At 33.4% G+C, this 25,173-nt stretch overlaps 1 protein-coding gene and 2 pseudogenes across 1 annotated transcript; all 3 read left to right on the top strand.

The window, feature by feature from the left end:
• The first annotated feature begins 185 nt into the window (after positions 1-185).
• Positions 186-5,413, top strand: LOC145596500 (cucumisin-like). Its single transcript, XM_081652674.1, has 9 exons — positions 186-259; positions 1,940-2,040; positions 2,162-2,408; positions 2,596-3,109; positions 3,653-3,753; positions 3,867-4,088; positions 4,353-4,464; positions 4,579-4,792; positions 4,890-5,413. Exons 1-9 carry the CDS (start codon positions 186-188, stop codon positions 5,411-5,413), a joined length of 2,109 nt encoding a protein of 702 aa, XP_081508800.1.
• Positions 5,414-7,700: 2,287 nt separating this feature from the next.
• LOC145599320 (cucumisin-like) lies at positions 7,701-12,983 on the top strand (annotated as a pseudogene).
• A 4,946-nt stretch (positions 12,984-17,929) lies between these two features.
• On the top strand, positions 17,930-24,034 carry LOC145596707 (cucumisin-like; annotated as a pseudogene).
• The last annotated feature ends 1,139 nt before the right edge of the window (positions 24,035-25,173 follow it).

Here is a 25,173-nt window from a genome sequence, read left to right as displayed (position 1 = left end):
TTTTTTGCTTCCTATGGCTTCAAACACTCATTATTCAAGCTGATCATGAACATCAGAGAAAGGTAAGCATCTTCTGATCTTCATTCTTGTTACATTAATATGCATGCAATAATAATACTTTCAAATTGAATTTTGAAATTGATTCGAATATTATTGCATGATTTTTGTAGACTTATATTATATTCATGGGCGATCGACATTACTCTCATATCTCTGCTAAGGAATACTATTTGGACATGTTGAGCGGTGTTCTTGAAAGGTCAGTTGTACATACATATCATGGAGAAAAGAGAAAAATCAACTGAACAAAAGATGATGGGAAGCCTTTTTTTTAGCTTATGATCAAGTTTTTATTTTTATTTTTATTTATTTATTTATTTTTCAACTGGATTTAATCTCATGTTTTCGAGATATTTCAATCATTTAAAGTACCTATGAATTTATGATCAAGTCAAACAAGGACTAGAAAAACAAATTCTAGACTTTGCTAACCTTGTGATGAAGGTGACAACGTGCTAACGTGGTCCTCATATATAATTGTCATTCTTAACAATCATCTTTTTGACAAATAAGTTATAATTAATCTTATATTTGTAAATTAAATTATCTTCTTGTATGTACTTCGATTACCTTTAAATAATTCATGCTCATAGGGGCTTATAGACACACGTTAGAAAATCCCTATATTATTTAGCTAATGCTATACATGCATGATCTTTCGGTTCTTGGTCTTGATTATCTTTCATGTTATTTTCATAAAGCATATTTTTTCTGTGGATGGGGATGCTCCATGCTTGGTGCATCCAGTGTTCTTTAAAATAAGGCGAAATGAACATTTAGCTATTCAGTAAAGAACATATACTTGTAGTTGTTTTGTAAAGAACATATAGCTATTTTATAAAGAACATCCAGTTTTATATATTTTTTTGTAAATCTAAAGAAAATTTGTAATATTAGTAAAGAACATGATAATATTAAAGAACATTATTCATATAGCAAATGTACATACATTTGGTATAAATGATCATGTATGTATATGAAAATGTACATTTTACAGTATTATAATGTACATTGTATTATATTCTAATGAACATATATGTTATAATGTTGGTTACATGTTTTATGTACATTGTATTATTTGCATCATGTAAGTATATGAAAAAAGAACATTTTACTGTATTTTAATGTACATTGTATTATTTGGATCTATAACTTTTTCTAAATTTGTCTATTTGCTTGCTTTCTTCTTCCAAAATATATTAATCGGTTGATTTTCTTCGAGAATTTCATTTTATTTCTCATTTCAACAACAAAATTATATCAAAATCGCAGTTAATTCCCAATAAAATCAAATATTACAATTTTCAATCAAATTTATAAAAAACAAACACTCAAACTCAAAATAAACAAGTATGAATGTCAAATAACAAGTATATATGTCGAATTTGGTCTTACCTTTCGTTTTTATTTGTCATCTTGAACAATTTTGGGCTCAAAATTTCGAATTTCTTGAAGTTTTGTTTGAGGAATTTAAATGGGTTTGAAGTTTTGTTTGGAGAAAGAAAGTGAACTTTTGGTAAAAAAAAATTGAAATGATTTGTAATTAATGTATGGTAAAAAAAATAATTATAGTACTATTTATCTATTTCATTATACAAAATTTCTTTTAAAAAAAATATACATACAAAATTGTTGGATAAAAAACTGATGTACATTATAAATGAACACTATGTTCTTTTATGTATATGTCCATGTACATTATAAATGACTATTATGTTCTTTTATATAACCATGCTCATTAGTATATACCTGAATGTTCATTCCGCCCTTTTGTATTTTGGAACGGATGCACCATGTGGATAGTGCATCCGCCTCCACAAACCAAGCGTTGGAACTAATGTAACAATGTTATGCATGGAAAATTGGCTTTAATTTGCAGTGTTCCTTCAGAAAAAACTTCAGACTATCTACTTTATACTTACGAGAACTTCCAAGGATGCGCCGCAAAACTTACCGAAGATGAAGCAAAGAAAGCATCAAGTACTTTATAATTTCTTGTATTATTGTTAATATTATTAATATCTTGGTTGAACATATTTAATTAATGTGTTCTTTGCCACCTTATTACATGTTTGTATTGACATAAAATTAATTATGATAGGGATTAATGGTGTGGTTTCGGTATTTCCCAATCGTAAGAAGAAACTTCATACAACAAGGTCGTGGGATTTCATGGGTTTCTCTCAAGATGTTGAGAGAAGTGCGATGGAAAGTGACATTACTATTGGAGTATTGGATACCGGTATTTGGCCGGAATCCGAGAGCTTTCGAGATGAAGGTTTCGGTCCACCACCTTCTAAATGGAAGGGCATATGTCAAACTTCAAATGATAACTTCACTTGCAACAAGTAAGGTTCCTCTTCATTTTTAGTACCTTTTTAATTCTATATTCCTCTTAAGGCCTTAAAAAGTGCCCTAGGGCGCTCAACATTTTTTTTTTAAATTATCTTTTTTCAATGTGGGACAATTTACGTGGGGACAATATGCAAAGAAGTTAGGTTAACTTTGACATTGTTGCATTATTATTGTATGCAGCAAGATAATAGGGGCACGATACTTTCGAGCGGATGGAGAAATTCCAGAAGGTGACATAGCCTCACCAAGAGACACGATAGGGCATGGAACACATTGTGCATCAATAGCCGCAGGAGGAGTGGTGAACAAAGCAAGTTACCTAGGACTAGGCCAAGGAACTGCTCGAGGCGGTGTACCATCAGCTAGAATCGCGGTGTACAAAGTATGTTGGACAGATACTTGTTGGGACGCTGATATCCTGGCTGCATTTGATGCGGCAATATTAGATGGAGTGGACGTCCTATCGGTTTCAGTTGGAAGCGACGAAGCATTACCATACTTTGAGGATACAATTGCTATAGGAGCTTTTTATGCTATGAAACATGGGATCATGACTTCGAGTGCTGCTGGAAATAGTGGTCCAAGACTTGATACACTCGGAAATATTGCACCATGGTTACTCTCGGTTGGAGCTAGTACCATAGATCGTAAATTTACTACACAAGTGCTACTTGGTAATGGCATGGCTGTTGAGGTTAGTCAGTTGATTTTTTAATTTTTTTTATAGGTTAGGACGTCAGGTTACAGAATATACGAGTAATACGACGATTGATCCCAAAATTAGATAACCTAAATCATGGATAGGAAAACTTCAATTGAAAAATCTCTGTGTATCATGATGATTTTCATACCGAAATCGAATATCAAATTAAAACCCAAGCTAGATCATACATCCTAAATTCTAGATCAGATCAACCAGGTCACAAAATGGACCGACCATATCAGATTATGATACTCCAATATAAAGTATATTTCTGAGCCTCTACCATATAAGTCTAGTTTATGAATACGAAAACCTTTGAAACATCAACTTAAACTTTTAGTTGAGTTGATCCTTTAACATGGTATCAGAGTTTGACACTTGTCACAGGTTCAAATTTCATCCATCCTCACTTTTAGAGGGGGGTTATATATAACATATTCTTGAGAGCATATTAAATATTATTACAATTTATATTAAGAAAAAAAAATACTTGTATATACAAAAACACTTACACTCAATCTTTCCTTGATGCAGGGAGTTTCTCTAAATACATTTGAAGATAATGATAAGACATTTCCCCTAATTTATGGAGGAGATGCAGCAAACAAATCATATGAAGATCCATCACTCTCCCGGTAAATTATTACAAAACATGATATTCAATTCTTAGCATGAACTTGGTTTTGAATATTGCAGAACTAATTATAATTATACTTCGTATTAATTAGCAATCACATAAGTTTTGCAGGTATTGCTTGTTAGACACATTAAATAGTACATTGGTGAAAGGCAAGATTGTAATATGTGATTTGCTAGTATCTGGGGAGGAGCCCTTTCTTGGTGGCGCGACTGGGATGATAATGCAAGATGTCGAACCCCATGATCATGCATCTTCCTTCCCTCTCCCTGCATCTTATCTTCGTGTTGATGATGCTGCTCGCGTTATCTCCTACACTAGAAATTTAACAAGGTATATATTACTCTTATAATTAGTCTATGTAACATGTAACATACTCTCATATGTGTACAACATGCATCTTCAATCAATCAAAGATTTAATCCCATGAGTGGAGTCGGTTACATGAACTAAAATTGAGGGATAGATGTGACAAAGTTTTACACTGGCTGTCACTATACTGGCCTATTGAAACCTTCCTCTTTTATCCAGGCATAATTAATTTTTGTTGTTTTTTTTTTTTTACAATAATGTATATGTTTCTCATGTATGTACCAGTACCCCAATTGGAAAAATAAAAAGAAGTGTTCAAGTCGACGATACACCAGCTCCTTTCGTAGTCTCATTTTCCTCAAGGGGTCCTAATCCAATCTCTCCAGGAATCCTTAAAGTAAGAGTATGCCAAGTTTGTAAATACCATAGTACACATTTGAACCACTAATTAATGTATAAGATTAAGCTGATTGATTTACCTGGTCTGCGCGCCAAAAATTTAATTTGTTAGCCAGATTTGACTGCACCTGGAGAAAGCATCCTAGCAGCATATTCACCGGTTGCACCTCCTTCCGGAGTTATGGGTGATCAAAGGTCCGTGAAATATTTTATGACGTCGGGGACATCCATGGCTTGCCCTCATGCCACCGCAGTTGCTGCTTATGTTAAGTCTTTTCATCCTACTTTGTCCGAAGCTGCCATCAAATCTGCTCTCATGACTACTGGTACATATATTTAGTCTTTCGTAAAAATGTCTACAAATTGATATCTTGTTTATCCTTAAAAGTTTATAACTAGTAATTTTCAATATGAATTTAATAGCCTTGCCAATGAGTAGCACTACAAATGAAGAAGCTGAATTAGCCTATGGCTCCGGCCATATCAATCCATTGAAGGCAATAGACCCTGGCCTAGTATACGACGTTGGAGTAAGTGACTACATGAAGTTCTTATGTAGTCACGGCTACAATGAAACTGCAATAAGGTTTATCACAGGAGGAAATAGTTGCGGTCACAAGAGATCTACCAATTGGGATCTGAATTACCCTTCAATCGCGCTCCCTACAAGCTTAGGCCCCTTTGACACCGTGTTTACGAGGACAGTCACAAATGTTGGTTCACCAAATTCAACATACAAGGCTATAGTAACCGTGCCAAGTGACCAACCTATTGTGATCAAAGTACAACCATCTGTTTTGTCATTCAAATCTGTCGGCGAAAAATTGTCATTTAAAGTGAGAGTTTATGGGACAATTGGTAGGAGAGCTTTGATATCATCTTCTTTGGTGTGGGATGATGGTCAACATCAAGTTCGAAGCCCTATTGTTGTTTTTAATTTGTCTTAGAATTCACAAGTAATTTGTTTTAGAATTCACAAGTTGAAAATTTCTTATTGATCAAGATATGGGGAATGATGTAAAAGCCAACTCTTATTTAATTTATTAATATTACTTGTTAATTATCATAATAATTCTATTGATGTACAATTTGTATATGAGGGTTGAATTTATTTATTTAGACTTCAAGAAATTATTTTATTGATGTAATTTATCAAATTCATTTACTTTTGGAACCTTTGACTTTTTCTTAAGATCGAGGATGTAATCTATATAAATAAAAAATTCTTTCCATATACTACTCGTATAGTCGTATTATTTTTGAGCTTTAATATGATGATCACTTCCAACTTTCAAAGATTACTTATCAGAAGTTTAGGATAAGCAACTGGCAATAATAGTCAACTCATTTTTAAATCGAAGAATACTTCTTTTTTTTTTTTGACGTGAAAATTGAAGAATACTTCAAAATTTGTTTTAGAAATAAAAATCTATTACTAGCTTTATCAATAATAAGTTCAACCGATCCGCTAGGTTTTAAATAAATGTCAACTAGTTATATATATGAGACAAATTCTACGAAGCAGATTGACCATGATAGTGGTTGAATATATCATTTATTTGATTGATTTAACGTCTTAACGCTTTGACGGAATTTTACTCCGTAATTAAGAGTATGGACTAATGATTTGAAGGTCTTGGATTAAATTCTGCGGCTCACACTAAAGAATTCTTGGTTCCCCCTTACAATGTTAAATTAGATTGAGATATGAGAAATTCCATTACAATACCTTAAATTTAAATAAACAATGTAACCACAACTGCTAGTATATAGTTGAAGGGTCAAATTAGATAGGATTTTTTTTTTTTTTTTTTTTTTTTTTTTTTTTTTTTTTTTTTTTTAAAAAAAAAAAAAAAAAAAAAACTTGTTCCACAATCGAATTTTCATTTTACGAACTCTCCAATAGTAAACAAATTGTTCAACAATGCTAAGGATCTATTAATATGGTGCAAGTGGTGCTTATTAACAATTTAATATTGGTTTTATTGGATCATTTACATACTTTATACTTGGCTAGATTAAGTACATATTTGAATAAATCAACTACAAGCTAAGAAGGAATAAAAATGTTGTTTACTACACACAATCCCCCTCTCCCAAAAAAAAAAAAAAAAGAAATAATCAAGAGAGAAGAATTATTCTTTAATTTTTGAATCCATCAAAAAAAAAAAAAAAAAAAAAAAAAGAATTTATGTGTTGCCAATTCTTTTAGAATGACATTATAAAAGAAGCTTGGTTCATAGCTTAGTAATAGTTTGTAGCAAAAGACATATCAAATTAAGAAGATAATGGCTTCTAAATTATATTCTCACTATTCTAATTATGGTATCGTTCTCAGCTTCATCTGTTTATGGCTTCTTGTGCCGCTTAATCAAGCTAATCATAATCAAAGAGAGGCAAGCATAGTTATCAAATTTTTTGATATACTCATTTTTAGATTTCATTCATTGTTTTTTCATTGTTTTCTAATCTAATCTAAATGATGCCTTAATATTTCTTTTTCTTCTTAATCGTACATAAATTAGTCCACACATATATGGTTCCTCCCTAATATATATAATCTACTTGATCTTTGTTTTAATAGTAATTGAGCATAACAAAGAAGAACGAAGGGAGTACATCTCACTAAAAAAGATATATAGTTAGATTATCTTCCTTAATTGGTACGTATAGTTAGGGAATAACTATCAATCATATGTAGATAAGATTTAAAGTATGTGAAATTAATAATTAATTATTAGTTCTAGAATCTCCTCAAAACCACTTACCCTTGTGTGATGTACACATTTTTTTCCCCTTAATATTACCTCTGTTTCGTACAACATTTACATTATATGGACGTTACACAGTATTATGTATGTGCAACAATTTTTTTCTTTCGTTTTTAAGTTATAATTTTTCTCTATCTCTCTCCTCATCACATGCATTTATATCTTTCTCTCTCCATTTTACTCGCCCAAACAAATTTTACTTTAGAGTTCATGCAAGAATTTTGTTGCACATAATTTGAACAGATGTAGTATTATTAATTTTAAAAAAGAAATCTCTTGTTTATTTATGTAATTGAAAGAGGAAGGATGCATGGAACGAAAATTAAAATTTTGACTATGCGGAAAAATGGCTAGTTTTGAGTTTGATGAACGTTATTGTAATTAGGAAATGAAAATTTTTCACTCGCTTTATTAAATCTTACTAATTAATCAGGGTGAATTTGTGTAGACTTATATTGTATACATGGGTGATCGGATTAATCCAGACGTTCCTGCGAAAATCCTTCATATTGACATGCTAAGCAACGTTCTTGAGGGGTGAGGACAATTCTCTACTCTACTTATCATATTATGTTTTTATGTTATTGTGGATTTTTGTAATGTATATAGTATTCTTGCCAAAAGTTTCTTGATAAAATTTACATCTTATATGTTGGTGTCATTTTACGTATATATGGACGAACCAACTATGTTAGTGTGCCTTCTCACAAGGTTTCGGAACACCTTCTATATTCATATGAGAATTTCCATGGATGCGTAGCAATTCTAACTGAAAATGAAGCAAATGTTATTGCTGGTACACTACTATGAACCTTTAATTGTACATTTGTACTACTCCCTTCTAAGAACTTTTTTTTTTTAATTTTAATTTCAACTTACGTAAAATAATACTTCGTATTATGCTAGGCATGGATGGAGTTGTTTCTGTTTTTCGAAACGAGGATATTTACCATCATACAACAAGGTCTAGGGATTTCATGGGTGTCCTTGAGAATGTTGGCAGAAGCAACTTCGAGAGTGATGTTATTGTTGGAGTTATTGATAGTGGAATTTGGCCTGAATCTCAAAGCTTTCAAGATGAAGGTCTTGGTCCACCTCCCAAGAAATGGAAAGGCCGTTGTCAAACTTCACAAAATTTTACATGCAACAAGTAAGATTTCTCTTTTTATACTAGAGCAAGTGAAAATTTACATTTTTGTAAATCAATTTGCGAAATAGAAAGTATTTTCTAATCATCTTATAATATGTTCATTTAGAATATAAATATAATAGAGCAGATCATGTTAGGCTCATCATCTCAATTTTTGACCCGTTGGCCTAGCTAGATGTCAATTTGGGCCTGACTTAGATATTTTTATTCACCCGCGCGGGCCTTGAACATGCATTTCTAAGCTTTTTAGTTTTTTAGTTGAACCCGAAAAGCCTACTAGGCCCGTTCAATTTTGCGTGTTTAAGGCAAGCATATGTTTTCAACTCAGATCTTGGCTCGGCTTGACCAAGCATGTTAATTTTAATAGCCCTTTGATCACCTCTAGAATACAGGATTGTGGGAGAAGTCTAGCCTCTGATACCATATCAAGAATTTAGGATGAATATAGCCTTTCCTTTGACTAGAAAGGCTTGATGGCATATGCTCTATATACTAGTAATATGTTGTGAGTAAGATCAATATTTTGAAATTCAATTTAATCTTACCATAATATATCCTTTCACTCTTGTAGCATGATAATCGGTGCTCAATATTTTCGAGCTGATGGAAACTTCAGCAAGGATGAACCATCACCAAGAGACACAGTTGGGCACGGAACACACACTGCCTCCATAGTTGCTGGAAGAGTTGTAAAGAGTGCAAGCTTCCTAGGCCTCGGCCAAGGAATTGCTCGAGGGGGTGTACCATCAGCCAGGATCGTTGTCTACAAATCGTGTTGGTCTCATGGTTGTAAATCTGCCGATGTCATGGCAGCATTTGATGCAGCTATATCAGATGGAGTGGACATCATTTCAGTTTCACTTGGAAATCCTGAAATCGAAGCATTACCGTACTTCCGCGATGTAATAGCCATAGGATCATTTCATGCAATGAAAAGAGGAATCTTAACTTCTACGGCTAGTGGCAATACTGGTCCTAGTCTTCGAAGTCTTAGCAATTATGCACCGTGGTTACTCACCGTCGGAGCTGGTACTATAGATCGTAAGTTTACCACTAAGGTTCAGCTTGACAATGGCATGGTCTTTGAGGTGAGTTACAACTTACAAACTATTCTTTACACCCTCAGTTTTTAAATTTTTTTTAATACTCCCTCCGTATGTTTTTAAATGTTACAGTTTGACCGGCATATAATTTAAGGCAATTTAATTGACTTAAATAAAATAAGAAGTGAGTGGGGTAGTTGGAGTATTAAAAAATTACAAAAGAATGATAGTGGGGTTATTAGTTTATTGAAAAGTAAGGAATGTAAGAGAAAGTATATAATAAAAAAAAATAGTACTCGTAGTGAGTTTAGGTGGAGACCATGAGAGGAGAGAGATATAATATTTTAATGTAGCTTTTTGCCAAAAAAAGAAGTGTAACACTTATTAAAACACGGGCTGGATTTGATAAGTGTAACACTTATTAAAACACAGAGGGAGTACCATTTTGACTTTATATACTCAAAAGTTTAAATTTTTTGACCAAAAATTCACATTAATATATACTTTCATCTCCATGTGTAGTTTTATAATGTTAAGATTTTATAGTTTTTAGTACAGAGTAATATATAATCAAAGATATTAATGATCAAATGTACTATGTAACATGGTTTTATTAACTAAAAAGTTGAAAGTTATAATGTCCAAACATAAATTTTGTTAAATGTACTCTTCTTAATAATGCAGGGTATTTCATTAAACACATTTGATCTCGAAAATAAGACTTTCCCCCTAATCTATGGAGGAGATGCCAATGGCGTATCCAGGAATTTCGAACTGTGGGTTCGGAATTTAAAAAAAATGATGATCATATATTAACTAAATATTCAATACATAAGTTCATTTTTTTTTTAATTACAAATGGATGGATTTTACAAAAAAAAAAAAAAAAAAAAAACCTACAAAAGCATTTTTCGAGTTCTATAAATCTATATTTCTATTGCAAAAAATCAATATTACACATAAAAATAAAAATAAAAAATCTCAAGCCCCCAATAAACACAAATTTAACAATGTAAACTTCTTCTAATTATCAATTAAAAGACCAAGTAAAAATTTTAAATTCTAAGTTTCTACAATTCAATTTGTCAACAATTCAAGTATTCAACAATATATCAAAACCAATTAAAAAAATCAGTATGTAATTAACTAATTATCACTAATTTTAACAAAGTCAACCATTAAATAAAGATTTAAGAATTAAGAGGAGTAGAGGAATAAGAGGTCTCACAAACTCACAAAGAACGGAAGAACTCGGAAAAAAATATCAAAAAAAAAAATAATAAAAACATAAAATGAGGGCAGCAAGAATCGAACCCTAGACCTAAGAAGGAGGTTCAATGCTCTAACAATCACTCCCTTACCATTGTGCCAGGCTTTAACATTTGATTATCTATCTCACATAAATTAGTTTTAACCCTTTTTTTCTTTTTTTTTTAAAAAAAAAAAAAAAATTAAAACTTATAATTTTTTTTCGAAAAATCTGGGGTTCAATGAACCCCCCCTAGATCCGCCCCTGGGAGATGCCCCAGACACGTTATTCTCAAACTCTACACTTTCAAGGTATTATTATTGTTGCATAAGTATATATGCTTTAATTAATTATGAAAATTTGAATTGAGTAATTTTTCACAAAAATGCAGGTATTGTTTACCAGATTCATTAAATAAAACATTGGTAAAAGGCAAGATTGTAGTATGCGACATGCTATTAAGACCCGACCGTGGGTTAGAGGAGGTTTTGTTGATGGTGCAGCTGGGACAATCATGCACTTTGTTGAACCCAATCTTTATGATACCGCACTTTCTTTCCCTCTCCCTGCATCTTATATTCGCGGTGATGATGCTGTTCATCTTATTGCCTACACTAGAAATTTATCAAGGTATTATGGTTTGAACTTTTCCCCCGAGCCATGATATGAATTAGTTGTCACATTGTCTAATATTTTTATTTTTTTTTAAGTATGGAGAGTCACAACAGGCAATGATGTCACATTTAAGCTTGTGGGTATTACTTATAAATGTTTACCATTGCACGACTTGTTGCCATTATTAATTATTTTGAATTGTCGTGTATGTAGCACCCCATTTGGAACAATACATAAAAGTGTAGAAGTGAAGGATACATCAGCACCATATGTAGCTTCATTTTCCTCAAGAGGTCCTCATCCACTCTCACCCCATATTCTTAAGGTAATAGATGTACTCGTCTAATGAACTGACTGATTAATCATCTATCATTAAGATAGAACTAGTACAACTAACATAAATACCGGGGTTGATTGCTAATTATAGCCAGATCTAATTGCCCCTGGAGTGGACATTCTAGCAGCTTGGTCACCGGTTGCATCTGTTTCCCGAGTCGAAGGTGATCCGCGATCTGTGCCTTATACCATAGCATCTGGGACTTCCATGGCATGCCCACATGCCACTGCTGTAGCTGCTTATGTTAAGGCTTTCCATCCTAATTGGTCCGCAGCTGCCATAAGATCTGCGTTCATGACTACTGGTATAATTCCTTGAAATATATTGTTACCATATATCTAGACTTATATGAAGTACTTACTCTCTAGTCTCTCCATCCCTGTTTAGTTGACACACTTTAACCAGCACAATGTTTTATTATAGACAAATTAAAATACAATTAGTGCAAATAGTATGCAATATTTTATTATTATAGTTATTGAATAGTGGGTAATATATGAGGTGAGATATATAATAAAAAAAAAATGAGTGAATTAATTAAGCTAAATATGAATGACTCTACGAAGAAATCGTGTCAACTAGTTAAGATTAAAAAAAAAACTAGGAACATATGTAAGTCATATACTCTTGGACTAGAAAATTGGTACTACCTCTGTTAAATATTAGTTGCAAATTTGGGGTTTTATTTGTGAGGTATAAAAAATTCTAAAGTTGCAACTAAAACTTAATGGAGGTAGTACTATTTGTTGTAGTAGTGTGTTACGGAGTATTAGCTAGAGGTGAGTATACAGCTAATATCTTCCTATGTTTATGCAAAATTGATGACAGCTTTACCAATGAGCCATGCTAAAAACGGAGAAGCTGAATTATCATATGGTTCAGGCCACATTAACCCCTTGAAGGCTGTAAACCCCGGCCTTGTATAGGATGCTGAAGAGATTGACTACGTGAACTTCTTGTGCAGTCAAGGCCTCGATGACAATGATATGAATCTAATAACAGGAGATAATAGTAGTTGCAAGGGAAATACTACTAATTGGGATCTTAATTACCCTTCAATCGCGCTACCTACAAGTGTAGGCTCATTTAGTTCAATTTTTACTAGGACTGTTACTAATGTTGGATCGCATAATTCAACGTACAACGCTGTTGTTACTACGCCTCAAGGGCAAGCATTGTCCATCAAAGTGCAACCATCTGTTTTGTCGTTCACTTCTCGGGGACATAAAATAACATTTACTGTGAGGGTTTCAGGGACAATTGGTATGAGAGCCTTGATATCAGCTTCTTTGGTGTGGGATGATGGTCAACATCAAGTTCGAAGCCCTATTGTTGTGTTTAATTTGTCTTAGAAGTTTGGCTTGAAACCTAGATCTATATATTTGGATAAACGGGTCAAGTTTGTCTATTGTTTTTTTGTTGATTATGGACCAAATTGTTCACTATATGTAAATACATACAGTTAAATGTATTGTAGTAACATGTTTGTATATAGAAATATACATTATACACACCAATTGCAGCAAACTAGTAATCGTATGTCAATTGGATTGAAACGGGTTATTTTGTGTTGATCATCCAGTCCACCTCCAGCTTGTGGACTTGGTCGCCAAATAGGCAAGTGTGTGCTACATGATATTTAGGAACCTAACCACCTAAAACTGATCTCCAAATCCGGATTAGCCTAAAGGGTGAATCGGGTGATACACAAAAAAAAAAAAAAAAAAAAAAAATGTAAACAATATAAATTTAGGTTAGTAGACGGGGTAGAGTGTGCAGTGTAGACTTTAGTTATATTTTAGAATTTAGAAAACGCCAGTTATTTTCTCTCGTTTCATTTCATTTTTGTAGCCTCCTTTACTCTAAAAAGCAAGATATTTCATTAATAATGTCAACATCCTTCTAAAATATTGTAATTGTTTACTTGTTTGGTAAAGAAAACGTACACAACGTTTTGGTGCATGCATTGCAAGTTGTGCTTATATAAACTTTCTTATATGATAAATTACATTATTATATGATCAAGTATTAGAAGTATATATTAGTTTGATTTTATCAACTTCAAGAAGAGCTAAAAAGTCAAAAAGTTAGTCACACACACTTATAATATCATGCAAGAAATCTACAAATTAATCAAGTGAGACCTATTCTTATTACGAATCGAATTGACAACTATATATAGTCGCCAATTGGATGAAAGTGGTTGGGCCGTTTCTTTTGAAATGGTAATATAAAGGTTAATAGTAATTTTATTATGTAATAGGAATATATATAAACACGAATTTGATTAGGAGCTTGATTAAGATCAATAACCTAAGTATGACTTCCAAACTATTTCCTCACTACCCTTGTAATTATCTTCTCAGTCTCATTATCTGTTTATGGCTTCTTGCACCCCTTACTCAAGCTACTCAAAATCAAAGAAAGGCAAGCATCTTAATTTCTTACTTTATACCTACAATCTTTTCCTTTTCATTTTTATAATTTTGTATATTGTGATGTGTTGCAGCTAAATTAAATCATATTACTTCGTCCATTTATAAGTTTTATTAGTTTGGGTTATGTTAGCAAGAAAAACCACAAGGATTTCAAGTAATCTTTAATTTGAAAATTAGAGTCAAATTATAAGTAAGACTTGAGTAAGGAAAAGTAGGAAAATAATTGTTTGTTGTATGTGGAGTAAGTTTGCATGGGATTATAAGTAGGGCTGAGCACGATTTGGTCTGGACCGTAACCAAACCAGACCAAACCGTATTTTAGCGGTTTGGTTTGGTTTACGGTTTATAAAATTACGGTTTGGTTTCGATTTATTTGTAAATTTGGTTTATGGTTTGGTTTGGTTTGGTTTTGCAAAAATTATAAACCAAACCAAACCGTAAACCAATAAACCGTATTTTAATATTTATATAATTTTTGAATAAAAAAATTATATATTATATATTTAAACAAATTAAAGAATTAATAAAAAACCATGAAAATTAGATAAAAACTATACGGTCAATACTCTATTATTAATGACTACTTCGTATAATGTAGTGTTCCATATGAATATTTTTTATTGTTATGTACAAGTATTATTTTTGTTATGTGTTAGCACTTCATTAGTTGATTGTTATTTTTATTGTAACTTTGTAGTACAATTTAATCGGTTTGGGCTAATTATTCAAACTTTATTATAAATTAATGAAGTATTATTTGAAGATTTTTAGGAAAAAAATATCATTTCATCATAAACCGCAAACCAAACCGTATTTGGTTTCAATACTAATATGGTTTGGTTTGGTTTGAAAAATTTACCAAACCGCATTTTGCGGTTTGGTTTGGTTTGGACTCAAACCGCACCAAACCAAACCATGTTCACCCCTAATTATAAGCGATAACAAATGGATAAACTAAAGTTTGGCATGAAAGAATGAGTACATCAAGCAAAAGTGTAACCACCAATAGCAGCATTAGCAGCAACTGATAGAGTATAAAATATATTCATGTGTCTCAACCATCAACTTAAGCTTTTGATTGAATTGATGATTGGTCTAATCCTATAACATAATATAGCACTACTAAAATTCGGCTAAATTGCGACCGTTTTTTTACAACCGTCTGAAAAACGGTCGCAAAATTCATATTTTGCGACCGTTTTTTATGCGGTCGCAATATTACGACTGCTTTGACAACGGTCGCAAATTTGCGACCGTTTTACGACCGTTTTTAACGTTTTAGACGGTCGCTAGGATGTTTGAACAAATAAAAATAATTTCAAATTAAAATAAATCGTTTGCGACCGTCAAAGACGGTCGTAAATGTCATAATCTGCGACCGTCAAAGAGACGGTCGTAAATGTCAAAATCTGCGACCGTCTCTGACGGTCGTAAACGTCATAATCTGCGACCGTCAAAGAGACGGTCGTAAATAATCATAATCTGCGACCGGCAAAGACGGTCGTAAAAGACCTTTTTTTTTAATTAAAAAAATACGGTATAAAAGCATACCTTATTCACAAACCCTAATCTACTTCACACTCCCTCAGCCGCTCACCCCTCTTTCTTTTCTCTCTCCCGCTCTTTCCTTCTTACTTCTCTTTCTCACGCTCCTCCATCTCTTTCTTCTCTATCCTTACTTCTTTTATTTCCTTTCTTCTTCTTCTGACTTCTCCATTTTCGTTCGCTTCTCACGCCCCTCCATCTTCATTCTCTTTTTCTTCTTCATTTTTTTCAGAGCTGTAGTTTTGGTGTACGTATTTTCGTCGACAAACAAATTATGGTGTTCGGATTTCTTCAACAAACGAGTTATAGTTTTTCATGGTCAAATTCGACCTTAAAAATTCCAGATCTGGTGTTTTCTTGGTTGAATTTGACCATATAAACCTAAAGAGGAAGATATATTATGAAAGGTATGTTTATTTTTCAGAAAATTTTGTTTATTTTCGAATTTTTTGGTTGAAATTTGTTTTCCGTTCGAATTTCCATGTTTGTTTGATTTTGTTATCGATTTTTAATTGCTTTTCTGTTCGAATTCCTTTGATTTTGGTTTTACTTCGAGTTTTTCATAATTTTGTTCGAATTTCATAGTTTTTTTTTTATTTTTTTGTCAAATGTTTTGTTCGAATTGTGGGTTTAATTTTTTTTTGGGGTATAATTATTGTGCGATTTTTTTATTTTATTTTTGTTCGTTTTTTGGTTTAATTTTTGTGCATTTTTGGGCGATTTTTTTTATTTAATTTTTGTTCGATTTTTTTATATAATTTGTGCATTTTATTTGCTCGAATTTGTTCTTTATTTATGTGTTCGAATTTCATAGATTGTTTGATGATGTTTTATTTCATTTTTGTTTGCTTTTAATTTTGTTCAAAATTATGTAGGTGATTTTTTTTTTCTTTTTCTATTTTTCTGGGTTAAAGGTGGGTAGGTGGTGGTGGGTATTGGTGGTTGAAGGTGGGCGAAGGTGATGGTGGGTAGAGGGTGGCGGAGGCGGGTAGTGGTTGTTTAAGAAGGGTAGTGGTGGTTCGTGGTTTGGGTGGGTTCTGGTTTGGTGGATCTGGGTTAAGGGTGGGTGGGTGGGTCTTTTTCTTTTTTTTTTTTGTTTTTTTTAATACTTTTAGCGACGGCTTATGGCAGTTGCTAAATTCAATATTTGCGACCGTTTTATAAGGCGGTCGCAATTTTTAATATTTGCGACCGTTTTTTTAACGGTCGTTGAAAATAGGTAAAACGACCGTTAAAAATCTGCGACCGCCAAACGGTCGTAATATTATTTTTTTGCGACCATGATAATAACGACCGCCATGTTGCGACCGTTGACGGTCGCAATTATGTATTGCGACCGTTTTCACTATTTTTTGCGACCGTTTGCGCCGGTCGCAATTTGGCCAATTTTTAGTAGTGTTGGAACCAGGGTGACACAAAGGTCATGAGTTCAAATCTTATACACCCCTTACTTTCAAGTGGAATATTAAGCGCAAAAAAAAAAAAAAAAAAAAAAAATTAAGTGTCACAATGCATGGAAACATAAGAAGTGTAAGGAATTCATAACCAAATAGGAATTACGGTGGTATGCTAGAAAGGAAGATGTGTTTGGCATTCAATGAATTACGGTGGAATGCCATTCATGATGCATGCGTGCAAGAAAAATCAATTATATGGCCCTACGGGGGGTCTAGTTAGTTGTATGATTATTTATTTATTTTATTTTTATATTTATTTATTAATTTTTAATGGAGTTGCATAATTTTTTTTTTTAAAGTGTACTATTACTTGAATCCTACTTGGATTTGATCAAACTCTTCGGAAAAAAATATATGAATATATGAATAAGGCTCTTCGTGGTTCATTTCAATTTGGCTGAAATTATATTATCTAATCATATACATAGAATTCTTTTATTTGAATAAAGAGTATTTACTGCGGAATATGAATTTATCTGAACTTATTTGAAATATTTTGAAGTTAGGTTTTAAAACAACTTATCTTGTTTGAAGTTATTACTATCTCAATTGAAGTTAGAGAATGAAAATAATCTCTTATATATTGTACGGAGTACATATGACAATGGATCAAGTTCGGATCGGGTGGAGCTTCACTCGCATCTATCAACCCATCAATCCGCTCCACCCACATCCACCTATTACACTCATCCATTTAATTTGGGATTTCGTCTATTTGTTTTAAATGAGTAGATCGCGTCATGGATATCCACTTAATTGACATCCTTAGTAAGGAGAGATCTTAAATTCTTAATAGAGCAATATTTCTTCGTTTAACTTACTAATTGTTATCTATTTATGTAGACTTATATTGTATACATGGGTGATCGGATTAATCCAAGCGTTTCGGCAAAAGACCTTCATATTGATATGTTAAGCGGCATTCTTGATGGGTGAGGACCATTTTTTTTTTTTAAGTATTCAAAAGCATTGGATTTTTCTATCCTACATTTTAGGTGTCATTTAACGCAATGTTTTCTTCTAAGTATTCAAAAGCATTGGATTTTTCTATCCTACATTTTAAGTGTCATTTAACGCAATGTTTTCTTCTAAGTATTCAAAAGCATTGGATTTTTTTATCCTACAATTTAGATCGCATTTAACATTGGACAATAAGTGTGAGTCACTTAGGGCCTATTCACATTTACTTAATTTCAGTTCAGTTCAGTTCAGTTCAGCTCCAATCAATTCAGTTCAGTACAGTTTAGCTCTAATCAGTTCAGTTCAATTCAACTTCTAATTTCCTTTTCTCATCATATATTCATTTCAGCTCAGTTCAGTTCAGTTCAGCTTCAATGAGTTATGTTCAGTTCAGTTCAATTCAGCTCCAATCAGTTCGATTCAGCTACAATCAGTTCGGTTCATTTTATTTTATTATAGTAAATGCAAACAGACCCTTAATTAGTTGGTAATTAATGGTATAAAATGGACATATTTTTTTTTTTAGTGTTCCGCGTCACAAGGTTTCGGAGCACCTACTCTATTCTTACGAGAATTTTCATGGATGCGTTGCAAAACTAACTGAAAACGAGGCAAAGATTATCGCTGGTACGTTACTACAACGCAGTCCTTTAGTTATACTCCATAGTATTCCTTACTTCAGTTACTAAAAAAATATAAAACGTAACATTTTCGTCTAAACGAATTGTGCTAGCTAGATATGGTAGGAGTTGTTTCGGTATTTCCAAATGAAAAGTATGAGCTTCATACAACAAGGTCCTGGGATTTCATGGGTTTCCCTCTTAGGGCATGCTTGGATTGGGGGTAATACATTAAGGGGGCAATAAAAGTCAAACTAACCAAGATGAATGTGAAAATAGGGAAGAAGGAGATAGTGATGGTGTGATTGTAAGAAGATTATGTGGTGATGGTATGGTGTGAGGTGAAGAAAGAGGAATCAATACCCTCATTTTGGGGGTAATAGTTACACTAGGGGGAGGGTGGGTAACTATTACCCTCATTATGAGAGTAATAATTCCTCCATCTCTCTCTTTTCCTCATGGCACAACTAGTTTATTTCATTTGTAAGCACCATGTCTCCTATAACACCTCCTCTAATTACTTTTATTTTTTCAAGTTTGACTTTTATTACCCCCTTAATGTTTTACCCCCAATCCAAGCATGCCCTTAATGTTGAAAGAAGCAACACTGAGAGCGATGTTATTGTTGGTGTTATTGATTTCGGAATTTGGCCTGAATCCGAGAGCTTTAGGGATGATGATCTCGGTTCACCACCTACCAAATGGAAAGGTCAATGTCACAACATTACTTGTAACAAGTAAGTTCTCTTAGCGTTATGTAAAAAACTAACCGTTTAACTGTCTAAACCGACCAACCCAAATGAGAACCGAACCGATTAAAAGCCGATTTTTGAAACCGAAAACCGACCCGAATCGTATTTTAGTAAACCCGAAACCGAATCGACCCGAATAATGTTAAACCGTATAAGAACCGAACCCGTTAACAAACCGAACCATATATAAACCGAACTGAAAGAAAACCGAACCGAAAAAGAACCGAACTGTATCTAACCCAAAACCGGTTCCAACCCGAAACTGTTTAAACTGGCAAAAAAACCGCTTACACTGAACCGTTAGCAAACTGCTACCCGTTTGCACCGAACCATTTAAAAACCGAACTGTTTATAAACCGAACTGGTTATAAACCGAACCGTTTATGAACCAAACCACTTCTAAATCGAAGCGTTTACAAAAATTTTTATATAATTAAATGGATTTTTTTTTTGACGGGAATCTAATTAAATGGATTAAATATTAGAAATCTTAGAATATATTTTTTAAAATAGCAAGGCAAATCATTCATTAAGGATAATCAGTGTTCACAAACAAGAGCAAAACAAGCAGGCTCAGGCCCTGCCTCAAACTATTAGCAACACTACTGCCTCTAGTCATGTATATAAATGATTAAATAAGAAGCATATAACAGTAATACATTAATACACTAACTCTTATAATCTACTTCGTAATAAACTAGTAAGATCAGTATGACTAAACTTGAAACAGAACATAATATGTATTTATAAAATCAATGAGAATTTGTTTATAATATGATGCCTAAATAGTAAATATGAAATGATTCGCGACTTTATATAAAACTTGTGAACGCAAAAGGTTAGCAAGTACTATCAAATTTCAAACCAAAACCATTTAACTGCCCGAATCCAAACAACTTGATAAACAATTTATTTTTTGAAACCGAAAACCGACCCGAACCGTAATTTAGTAAAGTTGAACTGGAACCGATATGAATAACGTTAAAGTGGTTAAACCATCGAAGAACCGAACCAGTTATAAACTGAACCGAAAAAGAACCGAACTGTTTCTAACCCGAACCGGGATAAAAACCGTTTACACCGCACCGTTAACAAACCGCAACCCGTCTGCACCGAACCGTTTACTACCCAGAGTGTGTTACAACCCGAACCGAATTAAAACCGCTTAAGAATAAACCGAAACCGAATCGAACCGATAACTATTTAAATCGAACCAAAACCGACCCGTGAGACAATTAAACCGATTCCAAACCGACCCGATTGAATACCGAACCGATTTCAAACCGAACCGAAACCGAACTATCAAACCGTTTTGACAGTGCTAATATCATCACAAAGTTCCTATTAAAACTTTACATTGTCACGTTTGTAAACAGTGTCAACACTTTGACCATTAGTTCTCTAACTATGTATTATGAGATAGTAATAACAATAGTTAAAAGCTTATGAACGTCCGGGGCATTGTATAAGCTAGCTAAAAGTTGAAAGATTAAATTAAAATAAACATTTATTACATTGATCGATGCGTGATTTTGTCATGTTTTTCCAAATTTATAAAAATGACACTAATAAATCTGACACGAATAAAACTTACAAAACTTGGTCAATTAAAGTGGAGTTTGTATACCATTTCTGAAGTCAAAGAATTAAAAACTTTATTCTAGAAACGAATGTAATATATCATGGATTTACAATTTTACTATTTACAATTTAGTACATACCATTTCATTAAGTCGAGTTGACAAATTAACTTTTAAATAAATGGAATGTACTATAAAATATTGTACATTCTTATAAAGTTACTCTAAAATGAGCAAAAGTTATTCTAATATGGATAAAAGTTACCTTAATATAAATAAAAATTACGAAATAGTTATGTTTTATTGATAAAAGTTACCCAAAAAATTGTAAATGTGGCTCTAAATTTGATAAAAGTGACCCCAATATACAGTAAATTATTGTACATCAAATGTGTACAAAAGTTACTTATCGAGTTTGTGTTCTCTAACATCTAATTATAACACCATCATTAATACAGCAAAATAATTGGCGCTCAATATTTTCGAGGGGATGGGGAATTTAGCAATGGAGACATAGCATCACCTAGAGATACAAACGGACATGGAACACACACTGCCTCTACAGTTGCTGGAGGAGTTGTGAAAATGGCTAGTTTCCTAGGCCTCGGCCAAGGAATTGCTCAAGGGGGCGTACCATCAGCTAGAATCGCGGTGTACAAACCATGTTGGTCCGACAGTTGCTTATTTGCTGATATCTTGGCAGCGTTTGATGCAGCTATATCAGATGGAGTAGATATCATTTCAGTTTCACTTGGAAGTGGTCGAGCCCGAGCACTTCCGTACTTCACTGATCCAACAGCCATAGGTGCATTTCATGCAATGAAAAAAGGTATCTTAACTTCTGCCTCTGCTGGAAATAGGGGTCCAGGACTTCAAACTCTTGGAAATTATGCACCTTGGATACTTACGGTCGGAGCTAGTACTATGGATCGTAAGTTTACCACTAAGGTTCAACTTGGTAATGGCATGGTGTTCGAGGTTAGTCTCATTAAATCGTAAAATAGAATTGTATTTGATCTATGTTGAAGTGTATCACCACATGTAAGTGTCCCACATTGGTTTAAGATGAGAGAGTTAATCACTTTATAAGGCTAAGGGACTACTCCTCCTATTGCCATTTGGTTTTGGGATGGAACCTCCTTGGACTTGTGAAATAAACTCTCTCCCTTAGTTTGCGGGTGTAGCCCAGGCCCGCATTTAATAATCTAATTTGATTAGTACCGTTAAAATTTGTTCAAATAAAAGGAACGGAGAGAGTATTATTTATTCAGGGGTGATTTATTATGTCGATTAATACAGGGAACTTCACTAAATACATTTGACACCCAACATAAGACGTTTCCCCTGATTTATGGAGGAGATGCACCGGACACTGAATTATCAAACTCATCAAATTCCAGGTATGAGTGAATAAATCTTTAATGTATATGAGTAGTTAGGTTGTTAATGATTTGATTGTATTACATTTAATTTGTCACATAATATTTCAGGTTTTGTTTACAAGATACATTAAATATTACATTGGTGAAAGGCAAGATTGTTCTATGTGATAGATTTATAAGTGGGAAGGAGCCTTTTATTGCTGGTGCAGCTGGGGTGATAATGCAAGATGTCGAACCCCATGATCGTGCAGCTCCCTTCCCTCTCCCTGCATCTTATCTTCGTGTTGATGATGCTGCTCGCGTTCTCTCCTACATTAGAAATCTAACAAGGTTTTATTTCATTTTGACCATTTTTCTTATGTAATAGTACACATAATTATTCTTTATCACATCCAACAACTAAGAAAAACTCACAAAATTGACATATATGATAACATCATGCCAAATACACTTATAAACCTTTCGAATACAGAGTATTCCCTCTGTTTCACATGATAATTTCATCTAATTTCACTTAAACCTTTTGGTTACAAGGTACTCCTTCCGTTCCACATGATAATTTCATCCAATTTCACATTAATTTGTAAATATTTGTAAATTGAAAATTGTTCAAATTATTTTGAGATGGTTTATTCAAAAAAAAAAAAAAAATTATTTTGAGATGGAGGATGATGTTATGACTAAATTAAACTTCTAAAATTCTTTATCTAATTTCATGGTAAATTTACTAAAAAAGTATGATAAATTATTAAAATCTAGTTATTCATGTATGTATGCAGTACTCCATTTGGAACAATACATAAAAGTGTAGAAGTGAAATAACTCGGCACCAAATGTAGCTTCATTTTCCTCAAGAGGTCCTCATCCACTCTCATCCCATATCCTTAAGGTAAGTAATACTCGCATATACGTGTAATACGATTAACAAAGAGAAGAACTACAATTAAGCTGGAAAAACTCACTAGTGAAAATGTGCAATTGCTAATTTTAGCCCGATTTAGTTGCCCCTGGAGTGAACATCCTTGCAGCCTGGCCACCAGTAGCACCCGTTACCCATGTTGAAGGTGATACGCGATCTGTGGCTTATAAAATGTTGTCTGGGACTTCCATGGCATGTCCACATGCCACTGCTGTAGTTGCTTATGTTAAGTCTTTCCATCCTACTTGGTCTGCGGCAGCTATAAAATCTGCTCTCATGACTACTGGTATAATAAGTTTCTCTAAACCTTCTTAATCAAGTTTAGGCAATATGATGTTATTAATTATTGCTACATACTTCGTAATAATTAATGTATATTGTGACACCACATTTCTTGTACATAGACCATAAATAATTAATTCCTATGTTTATACAAATTTGACAGCTTTACCAATGAGTAGTACAAATGAAGAAGCTGAATTTGCATATGGTTCAGGCCATATTAATCCATTGAAGGCTATAGACCCCGGCCTAGTATACAATGCTGAAGAGGATGACTATGTGAAGTTTTTGTGCAGTCAAGACCTCAACCACACTAATATTGGACTAATGACAGGTAAAAACAGCAGTTGCCACAAAAATCGTGCTAATTGGGATCTTAACTACCCTTCAATCGCAGTCCCTACAAATTTAGGCCCCTTCGACACAATGTTTACTAGGAGTGTCACAAATGTTGGATCTGTTGAATAATTTAGAGTATGAGACAATATTCATGTTTGCTTTGCTTAATCAATGTTAATATAGGTGAAGGTGTCAATAAAGGTGAGGTGTTTGATTAAGTATAGCAAAGTAAATAGAAGCTATTAATCTCGGTTTAGAGGGGTATACTCGGTAAAGAGGACAACCATAGCAGCTTGTTATGGCTAGCTCCGCCGAAAGGGCGTGAGTGAGAAGAAGAAGATCAAAGCCCTGCTGCCCGGTTCTAGGCTTCACCGCCTGATAGGGCGCGAGGATTGATCTGAATTTAATGGGTTCACCGCCCAGCGGAACCACCTCCGCCCGATCGGACGCGAAAGGGGTCTATCTTCGTCACTCGGGCGCGAGTCTAATTTGCTTTGAGTTTGACGGTTACTTCTTCAACCTGTTTGGTTTTTTGTCAGACAATTCGTGCCTTTTGGCTGTGAAATATTTCTTCCATATATGTCTTTAAGACATGATGAAAGGTACTAAGAAAAGATCAGATTATTATTTTCTTAAAAAGCAATTGCAAATTTTTTTTTGTCATTATCATAAATTATCAAAGCTTGATTACATTAGATCACAAACATACTACACACTGTTGTGATTGTCTTCGTTGTATCTCCTAGTAATTTCGTGATACCCAGTGTGTAAATTCAGGGTCGAAATATTACTTTGGGAAACTGATTTCGTTCAGGCCTCGAAGTGTTAATTTGTTCAATTTCGTGTCATTTTTGTGACCCGGTAAACCAATTTCCCCAACAATCCAAAGTAATAATTTCCTACAAAGATGACATGGTGTAAGAATTGTCTTACAATTTCCATAATTTGGACAAATTAAGAGGAGTGGTTTTACGAAGATGGTAACAGTTTGTAGTTGCATTTTTGGTGTCATCTCTTGGAGTGGTGTTTGTTCTCATTCCCGAAGTTAATGGAGGAAGAAGAAGAGTCTACAAAGGCCACAAGGAAGAGGATCAAGCAGGAGAACGGTTTGTTCGGTACTATCAAACGATGCAATTTGCGGTAATTTATTATTGTGTTTATCCATGGCGAATTGGTTAGTAATTCTAATTTTCTATATATATTGTTACTTTTTATTCATGCTTGAAATAATGAATGGTTTAGATCATTGTTTGATTTTATTTTATGAT

This window comes from Chenopodium album, chromosome 20 (genome assembly GCF_948465745.1).
Source record: "Chenopodium album chromosome 20, dcCheAlbu1.1, whole genome shotgun sequence".
NCBI classification, from domain to species: domain Eukaryota; kingdom Viridiplantae; phylum Streptophyta; class Magnoliopsida; order Caryophyllales; family Amaranthaceae; genus Chenopodium; species Chenopodium album.
This window is presented reverse-complemented; position numbering and strand designations above follow the sequence as displayed.

What these genes read in the sequence shown, in the direction of transcription:
- LOC145596500 (XM_081652674.1), top strand. Translation starts at nt 186, where the DNA reads ATGGGCGATCGACATTACTCTCATATCTCTGCTAAGGAATACTATTTG. An exon ending in GTAATGGCATGGCTGTTGAG is followed by an intron (nt 3,110 to 3,652) that starts GTTAGTCAGTTG and finishes TCCTTGATGCAG; the next exon opens with GGAGTTTCTCTAAATACATT. An exon ending in ATCTGCTCTCATGACTACTG is followed by an intron (nt 4,793 to 4,889) that starts GTACATATATTT and finishes TGAATTTAATAG; the next exon opens with CCTTGCCAATGAGTAGCACT.